Source organism: Ambystoma mexicanum, chromosome 2p (assembly GCF_040938575.1).
Source record: "Ambystoma mexicanum isolate Mex_15411 chromosome 2p, UKY_AmexF1_1, whole genome shotgun sequence".
In the NCBI taxonomy this organism is placed as follows: domain Eukaryota; kingdom Metazoa; phylum Chordata; class Amphibia; order Caudata; family Ambystomatidae; genus Ambystoma; species Ambystoma mexicanum.
In genome coordinates, this window is record NC_090923.1 from 539460124 (window position 1) to 539480843 (window position 20720).

Here is a 20720-nt window from a genome sequence, read left to right on the forward strand (position 1 = left end):
CGCTCAAGGATTTATCCATTATCACCCCAAGGGTTTTAACCTGGTCTAAACATTTTATGAGATGACCATCAATTGTAAAATCTGTGTATGCCGGCACCAGTTTCAGCCTTGCTTGTGGGGATCCGAAAAACACAATTTCAGTTTTTACACTGTTAAGACAGAGCCAGTGTTGGGTCATCCAATATTTTATGATCAAGTATTCAGGTAGATGTTCTAGACCGTTTTGGAATCATTGGTGTGATCACCGCTCAGTTCCACCAATAGCTAAGTATCGTCAGCATAATTGGTGAACTTCACTCCTGCTTTGTCAAGAAGGTAACATAAATGGCGCAGATGAATGTTGAAAAGTGCAGAGGGCAGGCAAGATCCTTGTGGCACTCCACAGGTGGACAATATAGACCCTGAGGATGCTTGGCCCCAGAAAACTCTAGACATTCTGCCTGACAGAAAAGACTCCAGCCACTTCACTGCTAATGGGGAGTTGTAGCCTGCCGTAGACAATGTGGCAAGGAGTTTTACATGGTCCAGGAGATCAAAGGCCACCGATAAGTCGGGAAGTATCAATAAACCTGCCTTGCTCCTGTCCATGTAGTCCAGCATCTGGCTCTGAAGATCTAAGAGAGCACTTTCAGTGCTGTGATGCTCTTTAAAATCAGATTGACAAGGATGTAAAATGTTGGTTTGTTCCAAGTGTTTTTGTAATTGTATCGTGGCTACATGATCCACGACTTTCAAAAAGAAAGGAACATTAGTAATGGGTATGTAGCTGGCAAAGTTTTTTGTATCCAGACAGGCCTTTTTCAGCAAGGGGGAGACTACAACCCTTTTAGTCGCTTTGGGAATGGTACCATAGCGGAAGGTGGCATTAGTGAAACGGGTCAAGAAAGGTGCAAAAATATGAGCATTATTGAGAATGATTTTACCTGTCAGGAGATCACTACTACAGGAAGTGGGACGCATCTTTTTTAGGACTTTCCTCCATTGTCTGAACAGAAATAGCGGTGACCTCAGAGTATGGCCTCACACAGGGAAAGTTTAGTTATGTTGTTATGTTCAAAGGCTGAAGACGGATCAGCCATAGTTTTCTCGTGTGCATTCGTAATTTTATCAGAGAAGGCTTGTTGGGCTTTGGGACCGTCTTCAAGGGTGGGAGAAGCCAAGTCTTATTTAAGATGAGATTTTTCCATAGTTTTCAGGATCTCAAACAGTGGCCAATTCTTGCTGTATTTGGGCTTAGTCAGAGAAATAGAAGCAAGATGGTCAGATTTTTGAGAAGGCATTGAAAGTGAACTGGTGCTTGAGACCATGTACGATATGTCGGAAGGGGGCCTGTAGTCTCTAGGTTATACAAACAAATTCCGAACAAACTCAGTGAACGAAATCTAGTGGTACGCCTGAAGTGGGAAGAAGACCTGGGTAAGACATTTACAGATGTTGAATGGACAAGAACTCTGATGTACACTAAAAAGGTTTCTAAGAACTCAAGAATTAAATTGACTCAATTGTACATTGCACACAGGGCATACATGACCCCCCACAAGATATCACTGTTCTGATGAGCAGGTGTACTGAACTGTACTAGATGTACCCACAATGTAGCAGACATTATACACATGTTTTGGACTTGCCCGGTGATCAGAAATTTCTAGCTGGCAATTGCAGACCAAGTGTTCAGGGGAGGAATACAGATGCACGTATGGTCCCCAGAGGCCTGCTTGTTGGGGTTGTTCCAGAGAGGGAAAAAACTTTTGTCACACCTCACCAGTATGAAGGACCTAATTTGCGTGTTAGCTAAATGCAGAATCGCAATGGCCTGGAAGTCGGCTGGGGGACCCAGTGTAGAGGCACGAGGGGCAGACTTGAAGTACTTGGTGATGGCTGAGACCAGAGCGTGGTGCAGAGCAGTACATCGTGGGAAGAGAGAAGTGAACACAGATGTCGCCACTTGGAACACACTGGCAGAGGCAATGTTTCCCCTCTCTGAAATAAAGCCCCCATGAACACGGCCACCTGGGTGGCACCATTCGCTAGGTGTGACATATGTTATAATAAAGGGGGGATACCACTAGGAATTATTAGAGCCACAGCCAATTGTCTAAGATTATGTTGAGTTGGAACCATACAAGCAATCATGTCACAGATTCTCTTTGGTTGTTTTAAGTTTTAGGTATGCTGAGAGCATTTGTATTCAGTATTGGTCGCTACATACAAAGGATGCTATGTAAATAACGTGGATACCTGTTTGTTATTGTATGTGGAAAAAAAAACTGTTTTAAAAAAAAAAAAAAGGTTGATGTAAAGGTTAGTCTTTTGGGTACGAGATCCCAGAAACCTGCAACATTTTCCAACCCGTGAGAGGGTTCAAGAAACCTTAAACCCACAATGCCTAAGTAGCATCCGCTCAGGGAAGTGCCAAGACAACTGCAAGGGCTTTGGTAACTCAAAGACCAGGCAGTCCTTGCCAAAGTTGAGGACTTGTGCTGTTTGTTTTGGTTTCCCTATTTGGCGGAGTTGTTTATGACTGGCCATTGATTGTAGAAGGTGCGAAATGGTGGCAGTACCTGGGCACCTAACGGCAGTGCCTGGCAAATGCCTAATACACAAGCCAAAACTGTTGACTTTGCCAATGCTTGTGTTTAAAACGACTCAGTGAAGGACACGCATAGTGCTTATAAACCGAGTGGCTGAAGGCAGACCTGGTTAAGACATTTTTTATTAGACCAGTGGGGCGTTTACACCTCCAATTAAGCCATTGACTCTCAGAAGACTGCTTTAAAAAAACACTGGCAGGCACTTCAAGTGCAAAGTTTGGTGGTTGGGTTTGATTAAAGCAAGCTCAAAGAGTTCCCATGAGGAGGTGTTTTAGAGTCGATGGGCAGGAACTGGAATGAAAATGGCGGTATGTATTGGCATAGCCATTGGCAGTCAATCGTTGGGCAAATAACCAAACAATACCTACAAGTTTTGTGCCCTCCTCATATGCCATTTCTCCCTATCTGTATGTTAATGTAGTAGTTTCAGCGCCACCTAACAGCTCAAACTGAAAATGGGGGAAAGCGTTAACACAGTGAAACAGTAATTAAACAAGCCATTTGCACTCCCCTGCTATACACTATCATGGATAAATCTATGACGTGGACTAAGGATGGAAAAAAGGGACCCTGACTGACGACACAGGGTAGTTTAGCGGCAAAGATGCATCCGGCAAGAGAGCACCCCATTGGTAATCAGACCCAAATCCATGTGGGAGCACAGCCCAATCCTGGCATTCTTGAACACGAAGAGTTCAAAGTATCTAATCCAAGGGTCCAAGAATAATAACCAGAAAGGCGAAGGAATGCAGTAAAGATAAAAAAATAAACAGAGAAGTGAAAGAGGAACCCAAATCTAAGAGGCAAAGAGGAGCTGTAGGTATTTATAGGTGCAGCAACGCTTCCAGAATGGATAAACCCAAGGAGATCACAGAGGAGGCAGGAATGGAGCTGAGCTGGAACAGCTGGAACAGCGAGTAAGCCAGCTAAGGTAAGCCACAACAGGAGCAACAAACCAAGCGCAGAAATATGTTTGGCATTGTGTGGGCAAAGAAGTACCTAGAACAAAGCAGCTACAGTCTGTCCGGTGGGCAAGCAAGTGCATTATGACCTTCAGACACATTGAGCCGAATCTCAATCCAAGGGCATCCGAGGCAGAAGGTACGTAAAGTAGTTAGCACAAAAAACAGGCTGGATCCAGCACACACAAGCAGCGCTTTTGCTCTGAACACTGCTGGGATTATGCATGCTTCAGATGACATCACAATCAGTAGCTTGGGTAGTGTAGTGCAGATAACGCACAAGCCTCCATCAAGACTCATGTAACCTGTACGGCAATAGCAAGATCGGATAGCTTCAGCGGTCTCAGGTTGGAGGTTGTGAGTTGGTTCATGACATATAAAAGGGTCAAAAAATACAAAAATAAAGTAGTAAAACTTTGTTCCACGCCACCACCCACTCCCGCAAAATAGTAAAACTCACTCCCACCTGTGACAATGGCAGCACCTCGACCTAGTCAATATGGGATGAGAAACCCTCTCAGCCTGGAGTAGGGGGCCTACTCCAGAGTAATCCAGTGCCTGTCCTACCCCAGAGGGGTGTGATGGCAGTTGGGAGGGACCCAATTCCTGTCCCTGTGCCAACCAATATATGTCCAGTACCAATTTGCATCATTCTGTCCCTTTGAATCCAGGTGCTAGACAATTCTTATCTTTCTTTACTAGTGAAACACCAGACATGGAAGAAGACCACCCACAAGACTGAAAATCAACAGCACCTCGTGCAATGCCTTCTGAACACTTCAAAAGAGAGAAAGAGCTAACAGAAAGAGAGCTGGAGAGCAGCACACCCATCAGACGTCCTGTGTGTACAGACAACGCCACAGAAGGGGAAGAACCAGGCGAAGGATCCTGTGCTCCTAGAAGGCTGTTTCCAATGCCTCACGCCGGCCTCGTACTGCACGGGAATGTGACGGCTGTGGTCCCCCAGAACACCAAAGACCTGAAAATAAAGAACCTCACCAAATACAGGCTGGAACTAGCGTATTGGCTTCTAGGCCAGCACACCCTAACATGAACAGGGGCAATGTGAAAGATGACCTGCCATTGTTGTACTGCAGCAGCCAGGCTGAGAGAGTGCTGCATTTAAGGCACTTTATGAAAGCTTTCGTGTACCTAACACCTCCCGAGTTGGAATACCGGGCCAGATTGGCCAGGGACAGCAGACCAGCTAGAGGATAGGAAGGGGGTCAAAAGAGACCCCAGGAAGAGCGATGTTCAGATGAGATCAGAGGAGGAGAAGGAGGGGGAAAAGGAGGGGGACAGGGGAATAGGAGGGGGGAGGAGGTGGTAGACCAAGAGACCAACAGGAGGATGGATGTTCGAAAGGAGGTGAAGGCACATTTTCGAATAGTGAGCGCAAGGGGTATTGAATTGAGTGTGCATGAATGGCTGGCACATGGGATTAGGTGAGGGAGTGAATGTGAAGTGCTTGTGTGAGTGAAAGGAGGGTGTCTGAGTAGCATGTGTGGTGGAGTAGTAGCAGTGCGGTGGAGGCAGTAGTAGTACTGACTAGGGAATAGTAGTTTAGAGGATGGAGTAGTAGAGCAGTGTATACTGAAGCATGACGGAGTAGTAACCAACGATTGGAGGCAGGGCTTAGGAGTGAGAAACAGTGGAGGAACAGAGGTGTAAGATGCAGGCAGTAGAGGAGAAGGGTGGAGTTGGAAGGAGGATAGTAGTAAGAGGGAGCCCTTATAAGGGGAAAGGGAGAGGAGTACTTGGGCATGCTAGGAAGTGGACCGAATCAGGCGGAGTGAAACGCACAACCCCTTATCCTAATTTGCCAACTAAGCAATGCATAGTGTAGGGTCAGTCTAGGGACATCGATAAGGAATTTGGCTTTTAGGTTTGCACCTTTAACACAAGTTAGATCTTAGGCAGTAAGAGCAGGTATTTGGCATATACTAACCTGCTGAGCAGGAAATCCTGGACTAGGGAAGTTGGTGCTTGCTAGATGAGTGGGATGGATCTAGGGCCCCGGAAAATCAAAAAATAAAAACCTTTGACCCGTCTCAGAGAGCTGGAGTATTCCTTGAGCTATCTGAGACACATCCCTCAATACAAATCCCATACCTGGCTCTTGACATTACTACTCATTTTGACCCTGCAACCTTGCGTTTTACTACTGTACTATCAACACTGAAGGAAACCGTGATAAAAATGCATCTTAAAGTACCATCATTAACTTCGTTATCCCCACAGCATGCTGCTTTATGCAACCTCCCCTTTCCATGCCCAGGACTATAGCATCTCTCCCCCCCCCTACTCATTATCTGCACACACAGATATGTCTGCAGAATTTCACGTTAATTGTGCAAATAGTTGTAGCCGATTTGCCCATGAATGTGTAGTATGGTCTAGAACAATATCTAGAATATACAAGACTCTCCAAAATGAGAAAATTAGGAATTACGCCTTGGTTCGCCCGCTTGAGCCAAATATTTTAAGAGCTTCCTGGACTGCCGTTTGCTCATGTGATTTTGATTGCCTGAATATTCTTGCATACAATTGTATTTGTTGCATTAAAACATGATTTTTTTGTTCCTTCATTAAAGGCATTTTTCTACTTATTGGCTGCTGTTGAACTCTGTCTGAATTCGTCACTGTTTGTTTTTATATGGAATTGTAAAGAGTGAACTTTTTAAAATATTGTAATTCTTTTCTCAGTTAATTTGTGCTTATAATTGGCGTTGTGAATTTGTAAAAGTTTTAAGGTTTGTTTCTGAAGGAGATTAACCAAGCACAATATTCAAAACGGGATGTATCTATGGAAATCCTACACTTTTTAAATTGATAGTAAACCAAATTACATCTGTGTTTTGCTCTTCATCAACGTTTTATATTTTTGTATACAAAGGTATTGAAAGATGTATTTCTGGTTGAAAATAAATATGTTTTGTTTTAAAGCGATTTCTTATTGTTTCTGTTTTCCTTTAGTGGTCATGTGTTGTGGCTTCAATCACTGAAATCCCCCCTCTTCTATGTCTTCCAAATTGTGTTGTCCAGAGAAAAGTGCTAAAGCCTTTGCGAACCCAAACGGGGGGAACAATAATGGTAAGGAATAACTTTGTATCTGAATTATGGGTTGTGTGTATTGTATAGTATTACACACCTGGCATTCATATCTCCTACCATTGAGTTAATGGTTCTTCACATAAAAAGCTTTGTTCTTTCTAAATTGATTACACCCATGGTTTGGAAAATACTGTTTTTAATGTAACGGTCCAGATCTGGGAACATGTCCTGGGTAATTTGGGTGAGCTACCTTATGGCTTGACTTATTGAAGGATAGGTGGGCTGGTGAACTCATTAATCACATGCCAAAGTATTTAACACAGATACAAATGACATGCCTAGTCCAGACTTCTCTTAAAATACAAAACGAAACACATCTGTGCCTTTGAACAATTCCCGAGACTTTTGCTTCATGGCTTCAATGTACGTTGTAATGTTACACTTGACCTTTGGGAGCTTGGAAACTGCAAATTGTTTGTAATGAGATGACGGGAACCTCTAGTCGACATACTCCATCCAGACACCAGGAAAAAGGACACATTTTTTATTTTTTTATTTTATTGTGTTATAGTAAAAAAATTAAGACTTTTCACAAAAAAATTACAATTTAAAACAATACAAAAACACAATTTAGCTTTGTCAGTGCTCACAGATTTCCATTATTATCAATTTAGCCTAACCTAAAAATCGAGTCCCAAAGAAATTAGGACTTTACACATAAGCACAATCAAAAACACAAGTACTATAAAAACATTTTTTTAAATTTCACTCTTTCGAAAACTCCTAGTTAAACAGCAATAAGATTTAGCTCTTTTGACAGTTTTACAATTTCCATTGTTAATAGTACTTCGTGCCCTGACACCAGTCTCTCCCAAAAGGAGACCATTGTTAACCAACAGATATTATCAACAAATTTTGACAATTTCGTCACTTTGTTTACTAATATCCCAGCACACTCACTCAAAAGGTGTTTTAGGGTCTGTGAACTAGTGCCATCACATAGTGGGCAAAGCTTGTCCCCATACTCATCCTTATACCTAATGTGTAAAATGTCTCGTGTGGGCAACAAATTGAGGCAGAGTCTCAGAAAATCCAACTTTCTATGAGGATCCGGAAATCTCCTCAAGTATGTAGATAACCATGCTTGTGGTTTATCCACACTCAACAGTGACTGACACACAATCGAGGACCGCATTGATGCAATCTTCCTGATCCAATCAGCTCTTTTTATTGACTTTCACTTTCATAGGATTTTGAATCAAATTAATTTCTAAGCATTCACACAGCTCATGAGAATTTCAGCAACTAGGGCCAGATAACAATTGTAAGACCCCCCCTAATTCACAACCTATATTCACATATAATGAATAATTTGGGGGAACCAGGATCAGTCTATACAAAGATACCCACCTCCACTCCATCAATGATCTCATAGACTGAAGACCCAATTTGTACCTCAGGCTAGCATTTGGGGTACAATTTGGTATTTAATACCCATTTCCACAGTTTACCCTCTAAGCTGTTCAGTCCATTAGTCTTGACCGTGGGTTCACATCCAAACCAAAGAGCAGAGACGGGATGACTTTACTGGTGTACTAATTTATGACCGGGGACAAGGAGAATATATAGTACATATTTATAATTTTCTTCATTTGGTAGCCAAATTGCAATATTTTCCCCTCCAAAGATGTTGCTAGATGAATTTTAGTTGGAAATGATCTCCCTATTGACCCCAAATATGTTACTTCTTTAGCATCTGGGATCATTTGATTATCTAAACGCCAAACAAATGGGCTTACAGCCTTAAGTGGACGCTTGAATATTACAATTTTTGACGTTTGTGGGCTTATCTTCAGGTCATTTATTCTCGCATACTCTTCTAGTGCATTCAAACAATGTTGAAGACCTATCGGAGTGTAGTCCAGAAGCACAATGTCGTCCGCGTAAACCATTCAATTAATTCTCTCCTTCCCAATCTTCGGACTTGCCAACGCGGACCCATCTAGTCTCTTTGCCACATCCGATAGGTAGAGGTTAAAAAGAAAAGGAGCCACAATACATCCCTGTCTTACCCCCGTTCTATTTTGATAACACTAGACCGTTTCCCTTTTTTATCAAGCCTTACCTGCAGTTGTGAATGCTTATGCAACTCAACTATTTAGCTAGCAAGGTTTCAGGTAAGCCCCAGCTCCTCAATTTACTCCACAAATGCTCTCTGTTAAAAGTGTCAAAAGCTTGCGATAAATCAATCCAAGCATCATACAGTGTCTGGCCACCCTTTTGAAAGGTCCTGCTACAGGCTCTACTCATTACCAGACCGTTTGGAGAAGTGGAGAGAACCCTTCGAAAATCCACTTGATGTTTGGATAAGATTCCTTTCTGTTCTGCCCACTATTCCAACCCTTTTAAAACCAAACCTGCAGAAATCTTCCCATCTTCATCTAAAAGCAAGATTGGACAGTAATTTATATGATCTGTTTGATCCCCCTTTATATAGATTGGAATGATAATGGCTTGCTTCCAAGACTCTGGTAGTTGTCGGGCGCTCACCATTTACCTGAATAGCACTGTCAATAAGCGGGACTAGAGACCAACATGAGATTTCAAGATACGATTGCTCAAACTGTTCGGCTGGCGGCCTGAGAGGCTGAGGATTTTTTAAATCAACTCTTCTATTTGCTCTGGTGTGATGTTCAGTTCCCAAGTTACTCCCTCTGAGTAAATAAGCTTAGGTCCCAAAACCGCCCTATGGAGTTTTAAGAAATGCTCCCGCCATACATTATCCTGCATAATACCACTTTTTGGATTGCTCTGCTCTGCCACAGATGAATTAATCAAGGACCAGAAGTTTCTTGAATTGGTCTGACCCACCGCCCTTAGCATTAGTTCGCCATCCCGCTGCATGCGTAGATATTTATTCAATCTCAACCAGTTTCTATACCTATTTCTTAATGATTTAACTTCTTTCAGGTACACTTCCTCGTCCTTTCTTTGATTTTAACACCTGCAGTGCTTGTATGAATTCTTTTTTCTTTTCCCTAGTCCTATCGTTATTCAGTGCAGGCCTTTTTTTTTCTCCCTGGTTTAAACATTTTATTAATAATAGATTATGGCAAACAATTATAAACAAAGTTAAAAAAAAAACGTAAAATAATAAAACTCAGTATGTTGAAAGCTACTGATGTGGAATGAAGACAATTTATACTAGGAGCCACAATCAATTAATGGTAAACATTAAGAATATAAAGAACTGAGATAATCTTCAAGTAATCATGATCTAGGAGGGAGTACAGACAATAAGACAAACAAGAGGAAAGAAAAAAAAGGGAAACGGGGAAATAGCTATAGATACCTATCAATTATGCAGCGCTATTCAGGTATTGTAAGAATCTGTTCCATTTCTTATCGAGTGTATGCATAGAATCATACATTAAAGCATAACAGCGTTACATTTGGTGAGTCAAACAGATTGAGTTCCACCATAAACTGTAAGAAAGGTTAGCAGGATTTTTGCAATTACTAGTTATATTATGGAAAACAATGATAACGAACAAGTTAAACAAATGCGTAGAGTCAGATTGATTAATGACTCGATTGACCAAGGAACCAACCATCAAATTCGCAGTTAAGGGTTCTGTAAAAGAAAAAAATGTATTGCAACTGACTCCAGACCAAAATGAATAAACATAGGTGCATTTCAAAATTAAATTTGTAAAATTGGCATTTGGGTCATTAAATGACCAACATCTACTAGAAGCGCCAGCCAAACTTTTAGCAATCCGTCGTGGAGTGAGAAAAGCCCTATGTGAAATAAAAAAGTAAGTTGGGGTGAGATTGCCAGCAGACGAAGTGGAATGGCAGGCATTTTAATCCATAAATCAGAAGGTTGGAGGTTCCATCTATTTTCCAGTTTCTAATAGTAGTAAGTTTGATAGAAATGGGGGCGAGAGGATCATTTAGGAATTAATAAAATCTGGCAGCCCTATTTGAGGGATTGTTGATTAAAAGATTTAAGAGTGGAGAATGGGATTTCTGTTTAAAAGTGGGTATAAATGTAGTTATTGATTTGATTAATGAAGTGTGAAAAGCGAGATCAGATGCAGGGATATTATAATGTGTACTGATAGTCGAAAAGGGGATTATAAATCAATTTTGGATTAGGTTTTAGTAAACTTACTACCTGAGAAATGCCATCTATGAATGATTGAAAGATTAGATTTGATGGAATTTTGTTTGTTAAACCATAAGAAAAGATCATCAGGTTTAGTCTTATTAAAAGAGTTAGCTGGTAGTTTATTCCAAATTATCTTGAAGAAGTGCAGAAATGGGTAAGATGTAACATTGGGCCACGAGGACGTTATAAGAAAGTGAGATGGAGATAGTGGAGAAATAATGCTAGCCTCAATTGCAATCCAAAGGGGAGTATTACTTGGAAAATATTAATGTTGTAGAAAGGTAGTGAGTTGTTTCATGGCGAAAGCTTTATGATGGAGTTGAAAGTTCGGGAATTTAACTCCACCTAAGGATTTAGAGAGTTTTAGTTTGTTAGCTGCGATGCAAGGAGTTTCATTGTTCCAAAGAAATTTTAATAGTAAATTTTGAAGAAGGAGGAATGAATTGTGATGGGGATCATAGAGAGTGAGTACAGAATAATGGGAGTAATCATCATCTTGATGGTATCTAAACCACCCCACCAAGACAAATATAGAGGAGACAATTATTCGGTTGATTCAGTAACTATCCCTATAAGGTTAATAGTGGTAAGTATATCTTTAGCAACAAAAAGACCTACATATTTAATTTTGGAAGATTGGTAGGATAAGCCTGATAGAGGAGTATTGGATCTATTACAAGAATGAGTAAGAGACATAATCTCAGATTTGTCAAGTTTAATTTGTAACCTGAAACAATAGTAATCATTAATAGTAGAGATTAAGTGCGTTATAGCTATATTGTTTAGCGAAATAAGGGGTTGTAACGCTAGATTAAATAATAAGGGAGAAAGAGGACAGCATTGACGAGTACCCCTTTCAATTCTGAATGAGGAACAAAGAGAATTATTAATTAGAATACGAGTGGTTGGTGTAAGGTATAATATTTTAATGTTATTAATGAAATGGGGAGGGAGACCTTGCCATGTAAGAGATTGAAATAAAAAACACCAAGAAACACAATCAAATGCTTTCTCAGTGTCGAGAGCAATAAGGGCGGAAGGTACAAACACATTTTGGGAATGAGCTAGAATGTTGAATAGTAATCTCAAATTAGAAGAGGCTTTTTGTCCTTCAATGAATCCAGATTGATCGCGATGAATAAGATTTGGAAGAAAGGATTCTAATTGTTTAGCGAGAATTTTGGCATACATTTTTTAATCTGAATTAATAAGCGAGATGGGGCGATAATTTTTGACATTTGTGAGCTCTTTATCTGGTTTGGGAACAGAATGAGGAGAGCTTCACTAAAATATCCAAGACTTTGTCCTATATTAACAAAGTGGGAATATAGTTCGAAGTGTTTAGGAGCTAGAGAATCAATACAGGATTTGTAAAAGTCTACAGAATAACCATCTGGCCTGGGGCTTTATTAGGTTTAAGGTTGTGTATGTTTTGTTTAATTTCTAAAATAGTAATAGGAGAGTCGAATGAAGAAGTATCATCCGAATACAACATATAGTTTTTCTTCTTAGTTTGGAAGAAAGAGTTGATATTTTCAGGTTTAATGGAAGAATCATCTGAATAGAGACTTGAATAGAAGTGAAAGAATGCATCACTAATATCTTTGGGATTAGAAAATCTAATAACTTCGGGAGAAGTAATGTGAGTTATGACCAATTGTTTTCCTTCTTTCTCTTGAGATATGAAGCTAACATTTTGCCAGCTTTATTTGAGTTAATATATAATTTCATTCTAGATATGAGGATGGAATTCAATGCGTGCTATTATGAGAATTTTTTGTATATTCGGATCTGGATTAGCATAATATGATTTTTCAAATTCCTTTATTAAAGCTACAGTAGATTTGTGAGTAAGTTCGGTCTACCGCTTTTTAATGGCAACATATTGGATAATAAAGCCCCGTAAAGAGGCTTTGAAGGCATCCCAGTTGTTGTGAATTGATGTATGCTGGGGAAGATTATTAAAAAAGAATTCTTTAATAAAAGAGTTGGATTTTCCTATGAAGGTTTGATCTTTTAGAAGAAATGAATTAAATCTCCATCTCTGTGAGGATTTGTTAGAGGGAGACCATTCAGGTACGGTAGAAACTGGAGCATGATCAGAGGTAGTTATGGGATCAATTTCTGAGTTTAGGATAGAGGGAGCTAGAGATGAATTACCAAAAATATAATCAAGTCTCGAAAAGCATTGATGAGGTGGGGAGTAAAATGTAAAATCAGTTGTTTGAGGGTGACAAAAATGCCTTGAATCTAACAAGTTTAAGTTTTGTATTACATTTAAGAAGCAGTTACGGGATTTGGAATTTATAAAACTAGAGTTTGATTTCCGATCCAAAGCAAAATCAACTATCTGATTCATATCCCCACAGAAAACAAGGCTCTCATAAGTCTTTAGTGAAGGTTTGGTGAGTAATGATGACCAAAAGGAGGGATTACGGGCATTCGGTCTTTATACATTGACAATAGTTGCTGGAAGATTATTAATAATACTTTCAATTATAATCCATCTCATCTACCCTCTGGATCTTTTTATTCACTGATCAGGGTGAAATTCAAATGCTTATTGATTAAAACAGAAACTCCAGCTTTTTTTATCAATAGCATTAGCAAAAAATGTATGGCTGGACCAAGAGGCTTTGATCTTAAGATTTTCTTCATCAGAACTTAAATGGGTTTCTTGCAAGCAAATAATATCAGATTTTTGTTTAGAAAGTAATGAGATAATCTTGCTGCGCTTAATAGGGTGACCTAAACCTTTAACATTCCATTTAGCAATCTTAATAGACAATAGACATAGGGAGGCATTACAATGATGTTTCCTGTAAGAACCAATAAAAGTAAAATGCATACATAAAAAACGTTCCTTAAATACATATTTATAAAGATCAATTGGACAATGGATAAGCGGCAGTTGTACCTGAATGTGTTTGAGACAAATTGGGAAGAACATAAGGAGGGGAAAACAACAATATAAAAGGAAAATCGATAAAACAAGAAAGGTGATAGCAATAAGGTAATAGAAGTTAAGAGATGACAAAGATGAATAGTAATTGTTATCCAAAAATAAAAAAAAGAGAGCAAGATTCTCAGAAGGGATGTTTGGTGTGAAGATGGAAAGATCACAACTGAAAGAGATGGAGAGAAGAGAGAGTATCAAGGTAAAGAAAAGGATGAAGTATATCAGAAAAACCGAATAGCTATGAAGAAAAAATTGAATTCAAATATGAATGCTGAATATTATAGTAGTCAAAACAAAGGTATACATTATGAACTTGTACATCAGTTTGTTTATCAAATGGTGAATTAAGGTTCTGCTGTTTTAATTGGAGATCTAGATTTGTCCCTAAGATGGCTTGAGGTAGTAGTTATCTCCAAGGGAATAGAGGAAGTTGACCTACTACGTTTGGGAGTACATTTTATATGCTGATGCTTTGGAGTCATGAAAGCTGGTGTTGGAATTAGAGATTCCTATGAGGAGTTTGTGGCAGGTTTAGAAGGTTTAGAAGGTGAGGCGTCCATCGGGGTAGTTTGTAGAGCTTGAAGCAGATCATATAAGTCATCAGAATTTGTAAACTCTTTGGTAGGACCATCAGGGATGGTGATGATCATCTTTGCTGGATCAAGTAGGCTGTATCTGATAAGTGACTTGAGTGTGGGTCTCATGTCCAGAAATCTCTTCCTTTTAGCCTGGGTAGCACTGGAGGAGTCAGAAGATATAAAGATGTTTTTGCTTTGGAAGTGAATGGGAGATTTTTTCTTGTCCACTTGAAGAATTTGCCTAGTTTGTTGATATCGAAGAAAGCATGCAATGATTGGTCTTGGTGAGGCATCTTTTCTAGTAAATCCAGATCTAATTTTGTGAGCTTGTTGGGTCTCCAGTGGGGGTGAGAATACAATTGCAAGAATGGAGGGGATCCAATTTAATAGGAAATTGATATGATAATCTCCCTCTGTCTTCTCAGGAATACTATAAAAACGCAGGTTTTCTCTGCGATTCCTGTCCTCCAATTCTGTTACTTCTCCCTCTAATTGAAGTATTTTGGTTTGCATACCAAACCTTCGATTCTGTCTTCCATTGTGCTGATTCTTTCTTCAGGTTCATCTAATCTAGCAGAAAAGTGCTTAACGTCATTCTTGAAATCTTTCATTTCATCTTGAATGGAAGATGAATGCAAATCAAGTGAGGAAATCGAGGTACGTATGCTGCCGAGTTTTTGCTGAATTTTTTCCATGCAGGCATTGATGGATGTAGTCTCTGATGACGACATTATTTGAATAATATAATATGAAGGTTCAGATTGAATGATACTATGCAAAGTAATACAAGTTGGTAATCCCCAGCACGTCAAAACCAAATGTGGAAGTGGATTAAAGCACTAACATGCTAACTTAAAATTAGAAATATGTTAGAAATAGCGTATTGAATATGCCGAGATCAGATGAAAAGCATAGAAGAAATAATTCACGAGGATATTGCGGTTTCCCAATATATAATAGGGTCAGATATAATCAGAGAAAAAGCTGAGAAGCTGCAAATAATGTATATGAGAGATATAGCTGACCACCATGTAAAGAAAGTGCTTTAAAATGAAACGGTGAGCTTTGTTGTGGTGGAAAAGCGATCCTTTAAGTAATGGAGTACCTTTGTCGCTCCGATCCGCTGACGTGAAGCATCGGTTGCCTCCCACTTTACTCTGCTGCTTTAGGCCTTCATTCAATTCTCCATTCACGCAAACACGCTTACAGAGATAAACGTTGCTAGTTATGAAAGCCCACAGAGGTTCACACCGAAGACTCACCGGTAGGTGTAACTTCCTTTAAAATGTCAGCAGTTTGTAATTATATAACATGCGAAGCAAGAACCTGAGGAGAAGCATTTTCATGAGGTGACGAAATCAAATTGCGTCCGGGCGCGCACTGGCATTAGTTGAAGAAATTTCACATATCGATTCATAGTGTGGGGTCCGGTATCCCAATAACCCTGAAAATAATTCTCCACTTCCTCATCAGAAAATATGTGTTGATAAAGAAAATATACTCTTTTCCTCCAGAGCTCCTCTGTTATGGGGCCATCTTTCTTGCCGCTCGGCCACGCCCCTCCTCAGTGAAGGGCTTTGAGGTATCTTCTTGCTTGGTAGGAACTGGAGTGGTCCAGCACCCAGTTTTGCAGGACTCTCATGTATAGAAGGTTCGTGATTGGCTCCAGAATGGCTGTATGCATTTTTATCAAGTGCTAAGAGGTATTGGATTCTCTGTCAGCGGTTGTTAACCATCTGGGGCCTGGAACAGTACACCTTTGCCCCATAGAAAATAGTACAGATCAGTTGAACCTGTACATTGCTGATCATCCCAAGGTTTAAAAGAAGTTTGCCTTTACCATGTATGCACTTTGATCAGTACAGCAGCATCAGGAGTTGCCTAGCCACAGTCATTGTCTGTTTAGCAGTCAAATATTCAACTGCTGTTCTAGGGCCCGTGGTATATGCCTTAAAAGTGGAAGTTGCACTTTCTTTGGTTGCTGGAAACTAGTGTGGTAGGAGTTGCAATGTCAGCAGATACTTGGAGGACTGATGACTGTAATAAAAGCCTCTCATAACCCTGCCTTGATACCCACCTTCTCCCCTTTTCATTTGTCCTTTCATTCCATCTTTATTTCTCTTTTTCTACTTCTTCTCCGTTTATCATCTATTCTCCCTCTATTGCCTTTTACCATCACTTCTTTGTTCTTTGATACTGCAATTTTAATCTCCAACAGCACGGCTGAACCTTTCAAGATCTGTAGGGAACTAGCCAGCCCTTCTGCATTCTCCTCCTCCCCTTCCCTGTCCCCTTCGAAGGCCCTCTGCAACGCACTGGCCATTCACTTTGCCACCAAAACCCAGGAGATCCTGAACACTCTTTGAACTCACTATCCCAACCCATCCCACACTCCCCTGCCTCCTTTGGCCCCTCACTCACCCTTCTCCCCTGCCATGCCTGAAGAAGTGACCAGAGTTGTCGGTCCCATGAAGGACTCTTCTAAACTGGTTTCCCCTTGCACATCCAGGACCAACAAGGACAACATTGGCTCTCTTGCCCCTGCACTCACTGATTTCTGTAACCATTCTTTTGTCACTGGATTTTCCCCTCCTCCTTCAAGTGCCCCCTCCTTAAAAATCATGAAAGACCCGTCAGCAGTCCCTACCTGTCCCGCCAACTACTGCCCTATTTGCATCACACTCTTCCTGGGGAAAATGCTGGAGAAGCTGGCCTTGCCCCAACTCAACTGGATTCTGAGCATCCAGAGGCAAGGAATCTGCTATTCTGAACACCCATGAAGAACTGCTTGCATCTCTGGACGCCAACTCCCCAGATGTCCTCATCCTACTCGATCTCTCATCTGCCTTTGACACCGTCAACCATTTCATCCTCATACAAAGGCTCCATGATACCACACGTCACAAGTCATCCTGGGCACCTTCTCCTCTTCTACTTCCTTCTACAGTTGTGCTATCCCAAGGTTTCTGTCCTCTCCCCATGGCTCTTTAACATCTACCTTGCTCATCTGGCACGCCTCATCTCCTCCTTTTCCCCAACTTCCAGTGTTATGCAGACGACCTGCTGACCCGCTTGAACCTTCCATCATCCCTGACTGCCTATCGGCCCGCCAGTCCTTGTGTACCTCCAACAATATCTGCCTCAATTCCTGTAAAACTGAGATCCTTCCCATCGGGACCCCTGCTCCCTCCTCCTTCCCTTCACTCTGGCCTTTCTCCGTGCGCTCTCCTCTGCTCCTTTCTCTGAAGCCAGAAACCTTGGAGTCATCTTGGACTCCTCTCTTTCCTTCCTCTCTCACACTCGGGACATTGCCAAGAAGCCTCACTTTCAGCTCTTCCTTCTCAAAGGAATTTGACCTTTTCTCACTTTCCCCCAGAGGCTCAATGTTACCTAAGCCCTGGTTCTCTCTAGGCTTGACTATTGCAATAGCCTCCTCCTGAATCTACCTTCTTCCACTCTTCGACCACTCCAGCTAATCCAGAACAGGGCAGCAAGACTTATCCTTGGCCTTAAGCCCAGGGACTGCATCTCTCCTGCCCTAAAAAGTCTTCGCTGGCTCCCGGTTGTTGCACGGATTAAATTCAAATCCCTCGGCATCATGCACAAGGCTGTCTGGCACCCAGGGTCCACAATATCTTCGACTTTATCTCACTATATACTCTCCGTCTAGACCTCTGCGTTCCTCTGGCACCAACTCTTTGTGTGTAAAGTGTTTTGATAAACAGATGGTTGGAGGTCGATCGCTTTCCTCAGCTGGCTCCCTCCTATGGAACAGCCTCCCCCTCCCTCTGTGCCTTCAGCAGGACTTTCTTAAATTCCGGAAGCTCCTCAAGACTTTCCTCTGTACCTCCTCCTTCCCTTCTTCTCTCCTCTGCTTATTTCACAGTTGCTGTGATTGGTGTCCTGGGCCCTTTTGCATCTTCGGTTCCCCTGACCTTCCACACCCAATAGCCCCAGCTCCTGTCTACCCTCAGCACTTTCCCTGGCACACCCTCCACCTTGGAGGCTTGCACTTAGACTCCCTACGTGGCTCCAGGCCGTGTAGCACTCACCAGTCCATGCACTTCAACCATGCACTTCAATCATGCACTTCATCTATGGCTCACCCACGAGCACGGACACTCCAGCACTTACCTGCTCTGCCCTCTTCTTTGGTGCACTTGCACGTTCTGAATACTCACAAGGCGTAGTAGGTTAGTGAATTTTCCTGTTCCCTCCACTGTTTTAAATATTTGTTTGTGTTTTTAATGTGTTTTAGTCCCTAGTTCTCCCTCTGCCCCCTTTGCCCTGTGGGTGCTTTGAAGCCGTATTTACTTGCTGTATAAGCGCCTAACAAGCGAACAAAAAATAAATAAATGAATAATCCAATCTTCTCTTTGCTCTTGATTCTCTGCATCATCTCAATCCTTTGCCTTCTCTTACAAACCACCAATGACTTTGCTTAATCCTGATATTTTTTACCGATGGCCTTCAACCTGCTTCCTTGACCTTAATTTAGTCTTCCTTGCATTCCTCTAATGATTCTACTCTTTTAGATGCAAAAGAAAATACTTATCAGATCTCATTCTTTCCTTTCCCCCTCATCCTCTGTGTCTATTTCAACTTCTTAATTATGTCCTATTTCACCCCACTCCCAATCTCTCTCTTCTCTCCCCATGTCCCGTATGGACTTTGCTAATTTCTTCTCTTGTAAAGCTGCTCAACTCCATTCTTCTTTCTTCTTCACCTCTGTTTCTCCATTTCCTTGTCTTTCTCTTTCCTCTTCCCTTCTCTCCTCCTTTTCACCTATGTCTGAATCTGAAACGACTTATTAATTTCCTGTGCTCAGCGTACGCCTCTCCTTCTGGGCCTCTATCTTCTCCCGTTGTCCCTAAGGCATTTCCTTAATCTATCCCCTTCTCAACCTCTTTCTTCTATGCATCCCTTTCTATCTCCACCTTCCCTTCTGACTTTAAACATCCTGTTATTCTCCCAATCCTAAAGAAACCCTCTTTGGATTCCTTTCTCCCTTCCAATTTTCAGCCTATTTCCATTCTCTTTTCTCTGGTCAAAGTACTTGAATATATTGTTCATACCAAGTCTCCACTTATCTTGACCACCATTCTCTGTTCCCTTTATATATCAGGTTTTCGTCCTCTACTCTTAGCTACAACTGCTGTGCTTTATGCCACTTAATCTCTACTCTATGCATGTCCCTCTACGTTTTCTTCTATGTTTGGATCTGTCTGCAGTTTTTGATACTGTTGGCCATCCTACTTTCGTTAGCACTCTCTCCTCATTCAGTTTTTCTGGATCGGTTCTACATTGGTTTCTGTGCTATGTATACTATCAAACCTTTTTTGTTTCCTGGAATGATCAGCAATCCTCTTCCTTCCCCTTAGAATATGGTGTACCCTAGGGGTTCTGTCCTGGGTCCCCTCCTTTTCTCACCTTATGCACTCAACTTTCCTCTATCATTGCTTCTTTTGGTCTTTGTTATGGTTTCTACATTAATGATTGTCAGATCTTTGGTTCATTTTCTGTGTTTACCGACACCCTTCACTCTTTTCTTTCTGCCTGTCTTTTAGCTATTCAATCTTGGATGCCCTCTCTTTCTAGACCTCAAGGTTTCCGAAAATGCTTTTCTTCCTGCATCTATTGTCTCGCCATCCTTTTCTCCTTCTGCCCTTTCCCTTACTCCCTCACTTCTTTCTTTTTCCCCATTTGCCCATAACGTTGGTGTCCTCTTTGATTCTTCTCTATTTCTCCATATATCGCGTTCTTGTTGCCCTCATCTGTTCAGTATCCATAAAGATTGCTTCTTTCTCTCCTTTCATGATTCCAAATGACTTCTTTCTGTCCTCCTCATTTCTTGCTTGATTACTGATCGGCCATACTAGTTGGACTTCCTGCCTACCATCTTGCCCCTCTTTGTTCAAGCTTTAATTCTGCTATTCGTAAACTTCTATCTTTCTCCTCACACTTCTATTTTATTCCTCTCTCTGTTCACTCTCCCGACTATCTTTCGAATATCTTTTTTTTTTTCTTTTTCTTTCCATTGCCTTTAAGTGTATTAATGGTCTGGCTCCTTCCTATCTTTCCTCCTTAGTTTCTATATATTGTTCTTCACATACTTTACAGCCACCATCTCAATATCATTTAGTATTGCCTAGGGCTCCTTTTGCTTATTCTCGTTTGTTTTCATTACTATCTTTACTTGGTCCTAAGCACTGGAACTCTCTGCCTTTCTCTATTCATTCCTCTCCTGCTTAAGTTCCTTTATGCTTCTGTCTAAAAGCCTACTTGTGTTTGCTTAGTGCAGCACTTTGGCAGAGCGATATGAAAATAAATAAATACAATTATGTGCAATTGGTCTGCTCGTCCTTTTGTCCTTGCTTGTAGTGTGGACTTGGACATCTGACA

General features: G+C 41.1%; 1 protein-coding gene across 3 annotated transcripts in view; it reads left to right on the top strand.

The window, feature by feature from the left end:
- The window catches only part of HDAC11 (histone deacetylase 11), an 810750-nt gene that overhangs the window by 158060 nt on the left and 631970 nt on the right, over positions 1–20720 (top strand). For 2 of the 3 annotated variants that reach the window (XM_069643979.1, XM_069643980.1), the window contains exon 4: positions 6530–6646. The exons of the other annotated variant lie outside the window; for it this stretch is intronic. In XM_069643979.1, coding sequence (XP_069500080.1) covers positions 6530–6646 — 117 coding nt within the window. The remainder of the gene's footprint in view (positions 1–6529; positions 6647–20720) is intronic. 3 annotated transcript variants of the gene reach the window in all.